Source organism: Erinaceus europaeus, chromosome 17 (assembly GCF_950295315.1).
Source record: "Erinaceus europaeus chromosome 17, mEriEur2.1, whole genome shotgun sequence".
Taxonomy (NCBI): Eukaryota; Metazoa; Chordata; class Mammalia; order Eulipotyphla; family Erinaceidae; genus Erinaceus; species Erinaceus europaeus.
In genome coordinates, this window is record NC_080178.1 from 15,552,232 (window position 1) to 15,564,934 (window position 12,703).

The following is a 12,703-nucleotide window of genomic DNA, read 5'->3' on the forward strand; positions in this document are numbered from 1 at the left end:
TCTTGTGGTTATTATTGTTGTTGTTGATGTCGTTCATTGTTGGATAGGATAGAAAGAAATGGAGAGAGGAGGGGAAGACATAGAGGGGGAGAGAAAGATAGACACCTGCAGACCAGCTTCACCGCCTATGATGCGACTCTGCTGCTGGTGGGGAGCCAGGGGCTCGAACCAAGATCCTTACACTGGTCCTTGCGCTTTGCATCATGTGCGCTTAACCCACTGCGCTATGCCATTTTACATTCCCACCACTAAAAAAATGAGAGTTCCTGTTTCACACCAATTCAGCATCTGGTTTTATCACTGCTTTGAATTTTAGCCATTCTGATAAATGTGGAGGCGTGTCCTTACTGTTTTAATTTGCAGTTCCCTAATGGAGGCATATTTCCCCCCCTTATGCTTATTGACCATGTGTTTATCTTTTTTGATTTGTATAACTTTTTTTTTGTTAAATGTCTGTTCCAATTCTTTGCCCATTTTTAGTCAGGTTGTTTGTTGAATTTAACTGTTCTTTTATTTATGTTTACTTTTAAGATCTCTATCTATTTTGGCTGCCTTTTTTTTTTTTTTTTTTTTTTTTTAATCAGGAGAGTTTTTGGCTTGAGGAGCTTTTTGTTTGTTCTTCAGGTAGAGACAGAGAGAGTGGAAATGGCGATGGCACCCAAGCTCCAGCTCCTTCATTATGGCTGGCGCCCGGCTCAAGCCGGGGCTCGTGCATACGGCAAATCATCACACTATCCAAATGAACTGTTTCACTGGCCTCACAAAAGGGCCTTACAAAGATTTTCTCCCAGACTCTTGATTGCTGATCATTATTCTTTATTAATGATAAAACCAGAGCATGACTGTGGCGTATGCAATGCTAGCCATCTGAGGACCTTGTGTTTACTGTGCCAGCTGCAAGCCCATTTCTTTCTCTCCAGATAGTTTTTTAGTCTTTCTCCCAGATAGTTTTTTCTTTCTCTTTTCTTTTTGCCTCCTCTCAAACTTTTTGGATGTAACTGCGGTTTACGATAGTACAAGATTTTAGGAGTATAGTTCCACACCTGTTTGTGTACAACTCACCACACCTACACAAAAGACAGCACCAAGGAGAACCCTGCACCTGTACCCCCTCTTCACCTTTGTTCCCTTCAGTGACCACCATAGATTGTAGAAAGATGTGTAATATTCCACTGTGTATATAGACCACAGCTTTCTCAGTCACTCATCTGTTGTTGGGCACCTGGGTTGCTTCCAGGTTTTAGCTATTACGAATTGGGATGCTATGAACACAGGTGTACACATGAGTGAAACCATCCAGTAGGTTTTTCTTTCTTATTTCATCTAACACAACCACCTCCAGTTTCATCCATGCAACACTGCTTTACCACTCGCAAAGCTTTCCCTCTGCAGATGGGGACCGGGGGCTTGAACCCAGGTCCTTACACATTGTAACTTGTGTGCTCAACCAGGTGCACCGCCATCTGGCCCCAGCATTGGGTTTTTGTTGTTGCTGTTTTATTTAATTTATTTATTTTTTTTGTTTGTTTGTTCCAGAACACTGCTCAGCTTTGACCTGTGATATGCAGGGTTGAACCTAGGACTCAGCATGGATGGGTGTCTTTTGCAGAACCACTATCTTCACTACCCTCTGTAGACATCCTCTATCAAATTGGAGAAGTTCTCCTCTCTCCCAAGTTTGTTGATAGTTTTTATCATGAATGCCTATTAGGCGTCTTTTAAGGAACTTGTCCATTTCATAAATGTTACCAGACTTGTGGGTGTTGATTTTACAGTAGCGCTTTGTTATCTTTTGCTACTCATAAGATGAGTAGTAATGATTCCTATTTCATTTTTGATATTAATAGTTTTTGTTTTCTCTCTTTTCTCAGCCAGCTCTAAGATGATTGATTACCTTTTTGTTACTGGTTTTAAGCTTGCATATTTTGTATGATTTCTGTCCTTTTAGATTTGTTATATTGTTTGGCCCTGTTTCTTGAGCTAGGCTATTTTTCAAGAAGAAATTTACCAGAATCTAGGTAAATTTGTCCTTAATGCTTCTTTTGTAGGTCCTGGCACATTATTTAAGACAGTTACTTAGAAAAAGATTTCTATCTGTGGACACAGATAGAATACAAACCTGTCCAGTAGGAGAAAAAGCATACAGATATTAGAGTTAGCCACTAAAATAGTTTTAGTGGTGATTTATGAAATATACTTACTATTTTCCAGCATCCATATTTGTTGCTTCATTACATTTTACCAGCAACTCTGGAAGTCGTAAATATTATTTTTATCCCTTTCTAGAGATGAAGAAACTGAGGTTCAGAAATAAATTTACATAGTCATTATCATAGTACTGTCAGTGCATGTCAAAACCAGGTCCTCCTGATTCTGAGGCATATATTATAATCATGCAAAAATAGAGGAACAAGTCGTAACAACCTGGCTCAAGCCAGACTTTAGATACATGACAGAAACGAGAAATTGGAAGTTTACTAAAGAAGCATTTATATAATTCCATGCCTTTTAAAATTTTCTTCGCAAAATCAGCATCACTAACAGTTTTAGTGCTTTTTTTTTTTTTTTTTCCTTTTCTTCCCCTCCAGGGTTATTGCTGGGCTCGGTGCCTGCACCATGAATCCACCGCTCATGGAGGCCATCCCCCCCCCTTTTTGTTGCCCTTGTTGTAGCCTCGTTGTGGTTATTATTATTGCCATTGCTGATGTTGTTCGTTCTTGGATAGGACAGAGAAAAATGGAGAGAGGAGGGGAAGACAGAGAGGGGGAGAGAAAGATAGACACCTGCAGACCTGCTTCACCGCCTGTGATGCGACTCCCCTGCAGGTGGGGAGCCGGGGGCTCGAACCGGGATCCTTACGCCAGTCCCTGCGCTTTGCGCCACATGCGCTTAACCCACTGCGCCACCGCCCGACCCCCCAGTTTTAGTGCTTTTAACAGCAGGTTTTTTTAAAGCTTTATTTATGTATTAATGGGAGTGGGGGGGTGGTTGTATAACCAGAGTTAACTCTGGCACATGTAATGCTGGGGATCAAACACCGGATCTCATGCGTAAGAGTCAAACACTTCATCCACTACACCAGTCGCAACAGCAAGTGTTTTAATAGTGGTGCTTCCCCCATTCCACTCCAAGAGTCTATTTTATATTGTGCCTGTCTTGGCCTAAAATGTAATCTGGTGACTGGCAAAAGTGCTCAGCAGATAGAGTGTATTCTTTTTTTGGTTTTTTTTTTTGGGGGGAGGGAGTAGTAAATACTTGGGTTTTTATATATATAAATAAAGGAAACACTGGCAAAACCATGGGATAAGAAGGGTACAACTCCACACAATTCCCACCACCAGAACTCTGTATCCCATCCCCTCCCCTGTTAGCTTTTGTATTTTTTTTTAATTTTTATTTTTTATTTATTTTTTCCCCTTCCAGGGTTATTGCTGGGCTCGGTGCCTGCACCATGAATCCACCGCTCCTGGAGGCCATTTCCCACCCCCCTTTTGTTGCCCTTGTTGTAGCTTCGTTGTGGTTATTATTATTGCCCTTGTTGACGCAATTTGTTGTTGGATAGGACAGAGAGAAATGGAGAGAGGAGGGGAAGACAGAGAAGGGGAGAGAAAGATAGACACCTGCAGACCTGCTTCACCGCCTGTGAAGCGACTCCCCTACAGGTGGGGAGCCGGGGGCTCGAACCGGGATCCTTACACTGGTCCCTGCGCTTTGCGCCACATGCGCTTAACCCACTGCGCCACCGCCCGACCCCCTGTATTCTTTTTTTTAAACATTTTTTTCTCTTTTTTATTTAATTTAATTTGTTTATCTATTCCCACTTTTGTTGCCCTTGTTTTATTGTTGTAGTTATTATTGATGTCGTTGTTATTGGATAGGACAGAGAGAAATGGAGAGAGGAGGGGAAGACAGAGAGAGAGGGGAGAGAAAGATAGACACCTGCAGACCTGCTTCACCACCTGTGAAACGATTCCCCTGCAGGTGGGGAGCCGGGGCTGGAACCGGGATCCTTACGCTGGTCCTTGTGCTTAGCGCCACTTGTGCTTAACCCGCTGTGCTACAGCCGGACTCCCAGCTTTTCTATTCTTTAGCCCTCTGGGAGTATGGATCCAAGGTCCTTGTGGGATACAGAAGGTTGAAGGTCTGGCATCTGTAATTGCTTCCCTGCTGAACATGGGTGTTGACAGGTTGATCCTCTTAGCTTGCCTCTCTCTTTCCCTAGTAGGGTGGGGTTCTGAGGAATCAGAGCTCTAGGACATATTGGTGGGGGTCATCTGGTTGGCATCATGCTAGCATCTGGAGCCTGGTATCTGAAAAAAGAGTTAATATATAAAGCCAAACAATTTGTTGATTAATCATGAACCTAAAGGCTGGAATAGTGCAGATGAAGAGTGTGTGTGTGTGGGGGGGTCTCTGTTCTGTAGATAGCTTGTAGGTGTATTTTGGTTATATTCCATTGGGCCTGTGGCTATACTAGTTTTTTGTTTGTTTGTTTGTTTTGTTTTTTGCCTGAGCCTGAAATCTGATATGCAGGTGGATCCTAGTTATTGTCTGGGGAGATGATGTCAATGCTGGAAAAAGGACCAGAAAGCTGGATCAGGGAAGAGAATAGCTCCCAAATATGGGAAAGGTGTCTAAATATTTATTGTTGACTGTAAACCCCATCAATTTGATGTGATCTGGGGCCCATAATCAGCTTAGGAGCCTGTGTGACCTCTGCATCCCTGTAGATCTGAGCTCACATTCTGTGGTCATCAGTAGGAATGTTCCAAGCTGCCCCAATATCAGGACTCATCTTCCTCAGTTGTTACATAGAGTATGTTGTCCAATCTCTCTTCGGAGGATGGAACATTCTCTACTGTTGTTGATCCAAGTTGATGGCAAGGTCCTATGGGAGTCCACCAAAGGATCTGTTTTGTTGTTCCTGATTAGAGTATATTCTTCTTTTTTGAATATTTATTTATTTTCCCTTTTGTTACCCTTGCTGTTTTTTATTATTATTGTTGTTATTGATGTCATCATTGTTAGATAGGACAGAGAGAAATGGAGAAAGGAGAGGAAGACAGAGAGGGGGAGAGAAAGTCAGACACTTGGAGACCTGCTTCACTGCCTGTGAAGCAACTCACCTGCAGGTGGGGAGCCAGGGGTTTGAACCGGGATCCTTACGCCGCTTCTTGCACTTTGTGCCACGTGCGTTTAGCCCGCGGTGCTACCGCCCGACCCCCTAGAGTCTATTCTTGATATGTTTGAGGCTTTGGAGTCTGTCCCCTACAATGCATATGATGGAGTGGTGCTCTGGTCACACTTTCTCTGGATAATAAAATCATTTGATCTTAAATAGAGCTTACATCACTAGGTTGTAGCTTGCATTTATTGAGCTTGGATTTTCCCACCAAGGGAATGACTTTGTTCTCCAGGGAATATTCCAGAGTCTAGAGACATTTTTGGTTGTTACACCTGGGTGAGGAGGTGGTATGGTACAGACATCTAGTGGCCAGGGACTAAGGATGCTGCTAAATAGTTTGCACAAGACACATCCCACTCCCTAAACAAAGAATGTTCCACCCCAAAGCATCAGTGGCAGAGTAACTCTGAATATAGTTTATTACTTTCTGTTACTAGTGAGAAGACCTCACGGCCTCAGAAATCCCTGGAGGCTGGCTCTCTGGATTTGATATCTGAAGCTAAGTGCCTCCTATGTAAATACTTTGTAGCTCAGTCCATTAACACATTCTGGCACATTTCCTTTACTTTTAGCTTAGTGGTCAGAAACCTTTTAAATGGCTGGTTTTTAAAATACGGTGATAGGTTGCCTTCCTGTTGTTTCCCAGTGACAGGCTCAGTTGGCTTGCAGTTTTTACAGGAGAGAACCTGGTGACCATATTTCAGTCTGTTGCTGGCACCTCTCACTCCCTAATCTATGTTTACCAGGTGCTGAAAATTGACTCTCCATGGTGCCAGACTCCATCCCCCCTCAGCTCTCTGGCACCCCTGGCAGAGAACACCTCCACAATCTTTTTCACACAGTGCAAGCACACATGTTTATTTTACTGCACAGCTGTTCTCCAGGAGACGTTTCTTGAAGCATGGAGCTGCCCAGGATGCTTCAGAAGCTGTGGGCTGGAGTCTTAATCATTTTGTGTTCCCAGTTGCAGATCCATGGCACTCGCAGAAGCATCTGGTATTTTCCTGAACTGTTTTCCTATTAGGACCTTTCCTTCTCTCCAGATTTTAAACCCCTAGAGTACTGGGCTTACTTTCTACCCTCTCTTCACACCTAGCATCTCATTCATTATAGACTGAGAAAAGTGACTTACCTTTTTACCCATATGGGCTTAAATGCTTTCCTTTGAAGGCTGGAGGAAATGCATTGTGAAGGAATTTGAGAGGCACTCAAAGTGAGATGCCAGCCGTGTAGATAAACCAGTCAGGGGAGCAACTTGTGAGCCCAGTGGGATGAGTCTGGGTCTGGGTGAAAGGGAGTAACTCTTTCTAGGGAAGTGGTGGGTTTGGAGTGAAACTGATTATTTCTTTCTAGAGCAGCAGTAAACCTTGGAATTAAAAAAAAAAAAAAAGGTTTCACTGTCAAGGAAGCTTAGAAACATCAAGAAAATTCCTATTTAAGAAGTTCTGGGGGAGTCGTGTGGTAGCGCAGCAGGTTAAGCGCACATGGTGCAAAGCTCAAGGACCGGCATAAGGATCCCAGTTCGAGCCTCCAGCTCCCCACCTGCAGAGGTGTCGCTTCAAAGGCAGTAAAGCAGGTCTACAAGTGCCCATCTTTCTCTCCCCCTCTCTGTGGTGTCTTTCCTGTTCTACCTCTGCTTTTGTTTCTGCCTGTATTTCTGTCTGAAAATGTCAACATGGAGCACTGAGGCCCCAGCTTTGACCAAAGAGAAGAAAAAAGTTCTTGACTAGGGAGATGGCGTGGCCTGTTAGAGTACGGACAGTGTGTAGGGGATCCCAAAGCAATGGTTCAGTCCTTCATGTCACAGTTTGCCAAACTAAGTAGTACTCTGGACCATCCTCTTCTGCCTTCCTTTCTCATTTTCATTTGTAATGAATATTTTTTAAATAATTTTTTATTGTCTTTATTTGTTTATTGGAAAGAGACAGCCAGAAATTGAGAGGGAAGGAGTTGTCTCTCACCCTCTCTACCTCCTCCTCCCCTCTCAATTTCTCTCTGTCTCTCTATATTTTTTAAAAGTTTTATAGGGTGGTCCAGGAGATGGCATTGGACTCTCAGGCATGAGGTCTCCAATTCAATCCCTGGCAGCACATGTACCAGAGTGATGTCTGGTTCTTTCTCTCCTCATATCTTTCTCACTAATAATTAAAGTCTTTTTATGTATTTTTCTTTTTTATTATCTTTATTGATTTATTGGATAGAGACAGCCAGAAATCAAGACATATGGGGGGGGTGGAGAGGAAGGGAGACACTTGCAGCACTGCGTTACCACTTGTGAGGCTTTCCTCCTGCAGGTGGGGAATAAATAAAGTCTTAAAAAATAAAAGTCAGGCAGTAGCGCAGTGGGTTAAGCACAGGTGGCACAAAGCACAAGGACCGGTGTAAGGATCCTGGTTTGAGCCCCCAGCTCCCCACCTGCAGGGGAGTCGCTTCACAGGTGGTGAAGCAGGTCTATAGATCTGTCTTTCTCTCCCCCTCTGTCTTCCCCTCCTTTCTCCATTTCTTTCTGTCCTATCCAACAATGACAACATCAGTAGCAACTACAACAATAAAACAACAAGGGCAACAAAAGGGAATAAATAAATTTAAAAAAAGGATCTTTACACCCATCTTTGCGCCTTGCGCCACGCACCACGTGCATTTAACCCACTGCGCTACCACCCGACTCCCAAAAAATAAGAAGTTTTCTAGGTAGCCTACTTACCCCATAACCAGAATGTTCAGCAAAAATTCTCAGGTCAGGGGAAATTAGAGCAATAAATGGAATTCTCTGAAAAGTTGTACACGTATAACTCACACACATGCGCGTGCGCACACACGCACAACATTTTTGCAGTCATACACAGAGGAAGATGATAATTCTGAAGAATCTAGGTATGAAATTGCCCACTGTTCCTAAGCTAGCAAACTCTACCCAATTCCGTTTCTCAAAGTAGGAGCTGATTTACGCAGAGAATACCTGCTAGGTTGTCTAGCATGCAAGAATGTTCTATTCAAGAGGGTTTGGCTCTGTCTGATCAGAAGGGTGGTTGTGTATGAAATGCACCCTAGGAGGAGGAGGAGAAAATGACACGTTCATGTAAATGAAATACAACTGCAAATTAAAGTGTCACCCTGTTTTAAAAAAATCCATTTTTTATTTAATTGGTTACCAAGGAAAAAAAATGTCATACAGAAGTGTATATCTCAGGGAAAGTTAAAACTGTGAGGTGTTACAAGTGAATCTGTATTCAAAGAAGTTCTCACGGGGTGGAAGGGTATTATAAAATATTGCCTTAATAAAAATATTCTGATGCTGAAAAGCTATATTCATAAATTTCTGCTGTGTTACATGTCAGGGCTCCAGGAGAGATTAACAAATATTACCTCATTTGTTCTTTACTGTCTCTGTCCTCTAGGCTATAGACTGGCTGCTTCTTCCCTGGAGAAAGCCTCCTTTTGAGGTGTTTTATTGGGAAGAAGGTTCTACATAAAGGAAATACTCTCCCAACAAGTATTTTTTACTACAGAGACAGCCAGGGATTGAAATGCTTTCCTGTGAAAATGCTGGCCTCTGTTCATTTTATTTTATTTTATTTTATTTTATTTTATTTTATTTTATTTTATTTTATACTGTCTTTTCCTACACTTGTATAAAAACATAATTTCTTTAGATTCCAAGCCTTCCAGGCAACACACACACACACACACACACACACACACCCTATCACATTGTTCTATGTAAATATTAAGTAATAATGGTAGGGGCAGATGAATGGGAGTGTATGTACATGTGGAAATGTTTTTGGAGAAATAGCTGTTGCTTCTCTGAGGTAGGGACTTAGCAGGTGCAACTCACCAGCTTCCTTCAGCCTGTGGTTATTCCTCTCCTCGTCTCCTACTAATCCCAGTAGTACTTTCTGTTTGTGATGGGAGCATATAAATACCATAATGAGTCTCTCTGTCTTCTCCCCCATCAGGGGCGGTGATTGGTGATGGACAGTCCGCCGTGGCCAGTAACATTGCCAACACTACCTATCGGCTCCAGTGGTGGGACTTCACTAAGTTTGACCTCCCCGAAATCAGCAATGGTAAGTCAGGGTAGAACAGAAGGTGCTGGCAGGCGGGATTTCTCACGTGGGAGCAGGAACTCAGTAACTCCTGTAGCGCTGGAGTTTTCATTATCTCTGGAGCATCTGGTTGTCGTGATATACTTCTGCAGCTCTCAGTTAAGCAACTCAGACAACATGTGTTCGGTTCCCATGCTAAGCAGTGAACACTGCTGGGTACAGTGATAATGTGAACACAAAGGTGAGATGTCTCTGCACTGAGGAGTTTCCAGGTTCGATCCCCTGGCTCCCCACCTGCAAGGGAGGGATGCTTCACAAGCAGTGAAGCAGGTCTGCAGGTGTCTTAGTTTTGTTTGTCCCTCTTGATATATATTTTTAAATTTATTTGTTGTTGGATAGAGAGAAATTGAAAGGCAAAGAAGAAATAGAGACAGAGAGACACTTGCAGCCCTGCTTCACCACTCACTCGTAAAACTCTCTATCTCCCCCTCCTCTCTGTTTCTGTCTGTCCTATCCAGTAAAATAGAAACAAATGGCCACCAGGAGCAATGGATTTGTAGTATCAGCGATTAACCCTGGAGGCAAAAAAAAAAAAAAGAGAGAGAGAAAAAAAAGAAAAATAAATAAGAATCTTATGTTATTTTTATTCATGAATTAGTACATTGAGCTTGTTATCATTCAGGGCCCACCTTTTCTGTCTTGTCTATAGGATATTCTAAGAGTTAGTCAGATACTTTGAAAAAAATATTCAAGATATTTTCTGTCTGAGACAGTCCCTGATATGTCAGTCTTGTATCCTTATGAGGCAATGAAAATGAGGTTAATTTTTCAAGTCCTATTTTTAGTGAAATCTCAGTAACAATAATTTCTTTCTTTCTAAGTACTTATGAGCCACATGTTCAATAATCTGTTCTTTAATTCTTCTGGGAATCAACTGCAGTCCACCTTCTCCTTTACAGAAAACCTAGTTCATTTGTTCAGTTCTACATTTCTGACCTAAATCTTGTTGGTTTTTTATTTTCCCCTTCTCTCTCTCTCTCTCTCTTTCTCTCTCCGCCTCTTCTCTCTTTCTCCTATTTTTTTTCTTCCTTCACCCCTATCAGGGCTATGGCTTGGACTTGGTCTCTGCACAATGACTCCACTGCTCCTGGTAGCTGTGTGTGTGTGTGTGTGTGTGTGTGTGTGTGTGTGTGTGTGTGTGTGTGTGTGTATTCATTTTTGATAAAAGGAGATATAGCGGGAACACTTCTCTACCTCTCAGGAAGCTTCTCTCCTGCAGGAACCTGGATCCTCATGCATAGTAATATGTGCATTCTACCAGGTGTGCCACTACCTCAGCCTCTACTTTGTTTCTTTGGTGTATTTTAAAGTAATATAATCTGAAATGCATTCATCATTCAGAAAATTTAAAAACATAAGAGGTTTAAAAAAAAAAGTCTTCCAGAAGCTTAGGATGTGGCAGAGTGGATAAAGCACTAGACTCTCAGGCATGGGGTCCTAAGAATGATCCCAGTTATTATACATGCCAGAGTGATGCTCTGGTTGGTGTATCATTCCCCCCCCCCTCGCCCCTCAATAAATCTTTAATGAAAGTTCCCCAAACCTGTTCCCAGCCACCTACCACTCCTCTCCAAAATCGGTTTCTTGTGGATATTTTCAGGGAAATTGTATGTATTTTTTTTTTAAAGAAAATGCCATATATATTCTCCCTTCTATTGAGCCCATATGTTATACTTTTCTCTCTTTGCGGTGTTATCTTGATCTTTCCATCTCAGTGTATAGTTGGCTTATTATTTTTTATACTCATACTGTGTTTTCATACTGAGCTATGGATTCTTAGGAATGGGTTCCTTCCCATTGGACTCACTAAATGCATCTCCGTGCGTGGGCCAGGCCAGAACTTCAGCTGAGCCCAAGATCTCTTCTCATTGGCTTCGTTTCTTTTTTCTTCTCTTTTTTTTTCTTTTCTTTTCTTTTCCCCCCTCCTTCCCTTTCCTTCCCCTCCCCTCCTCCCCCTTCTCTTTCCCTCCCCCTTCCCTACCCTTCCCTTCCCTTCCCTTCCTTTTTCTCTTTCCCTTGATTCCCTCCATATTTCAAGGAGCACTATCTGTTCTTAAAGTCTTCACTATCTTAGAGTCTTCACTATCTTTAAGAAAATTTGGGGGAAGAATAGTTCCCATTCTCTTTATGCCTACAACACCCCCACTGTTGTGTATGTGGCCAAAGCAACAACTCTGACCTTTTCTAAAATGCTTAGAGAACTTCCACTGGATGCCTCTTCCTTTCCTCTTGGTGTTAAGCCATTTTGGCATTTTTTCCCAGGAGATGGCAAAAGGAGTACTTTTTTTTAATGAACATCTATTATATGTACTAAATGTATAATCATTTCTTTGGGCCAGCTACATTTTGGGGGACTTTAAGCTGTATTCAGTCTTCTACTGTAGAAACTGTGCTGCCGTGCATCATTTTGCATTTATGTAAGCACGTGTATAGGGCATCTTCGTAGACGTGCAGTGATAGGAATTGTGTGTGCATTTGTTATTCTGGCAGCTGTGTGTTGCCACATCACCCTCTCTAGGGGTTATGCCAGTTTATATGCTCATCTGCAGTTTATGAGAATGTCTGTCTCCTTAAATTGTTGCTGACAGTACATATCATATGGCCTTTTCCTAACCAAGTCTATAATAGCTCTTTATATATCTCAGAAAAGTTACTTCCTAATTGTCATTTGTCTTTGAACTTTGCTAGAGAACATCTGTCACTGAACTTAGTGTTAGAAATCAGAAATATCTGTCTTTCCTTCTGTGACTTGTAGGGTTCATGTCATCATAAGGAAGATCATTTAGCACTTTATTTTCCTTTAAATCTTTGATTCCCTGGGAAATTTAACCTAGTTCCAGATAAACAGAGTATGATCCAACTTACTCGTTTGTCTCAATTTATGAAATTGTTTATCATCATTGATCTGGGGTAGCGTCTCACCTTTCCTGTGTGCTGCTGAACTATCTGTTCTGTCCCAGTGATCTGCTTAGTCACTCATGGGACGATCCTTCCTAGCTGACTGAATCCACATGGATCCTAGTCACTTTCAAAGCCAGCAACAAGCAGCTCCTGACAGCTTTCAACCTGACGCTGTTGACTGGCTATGGAAGAAGGGCAAACGCTAGAAGAAGACCTCATGGGAGAAGTACCACATGAGTCTTAAGTTTTGAGGTCTTTCTGTTTTAGAATCTGGCGGGACTAATCTCTTGTGTTTTTTTTTTTTTTTTTAAACCCATGTTTTCTTTGATTGCATTTTTGTTTATTCTAAAGACTATAAAACTTCCTTACTTCTCTGCTTGATCTGCCAGAGAAGACCTATTAGTGTAATTGTCACAATCACATTAAATTTATTAACTTAAGGTTGTTCATTATCTTTTTATGCAATAACTGGTATGATTTTCAGTGTCTCCAAGTCTCTCTTGTGCTC

General features: G+C 42.0%; 1 protein-coding gene across 10 annotated transcripts in view; it reads left to right on the top strand.

Annotated features, from left to right (window-relative positions):
* AMBRA1 (autophagy and beclin 1 regulator 1) overlaps window positions 1-12,703 on the top strand; it is a 208,474-nt gene that overhangs the window by 152,682 nt on the left and 43,089 nt on the right. For all 10 annotated transcript variants that reach the window (XR_009545601.1, XM_060176495.1, XM_016186443.2 and 7 more), the window contains one exon: window positions 9,145-9,255. Coding sequence is in view for 9 of the 10 variants with exons in the window: in XM_060176495.1 (XP_060032478.1) it covers window positions 9,145-9,255 (111 nt within the window). In the remaining variant the exon portion in view is untranslated. The remainder of the gene's footprint in view (window positions 1-9,144; window positions 9,256-12,703) is intronic.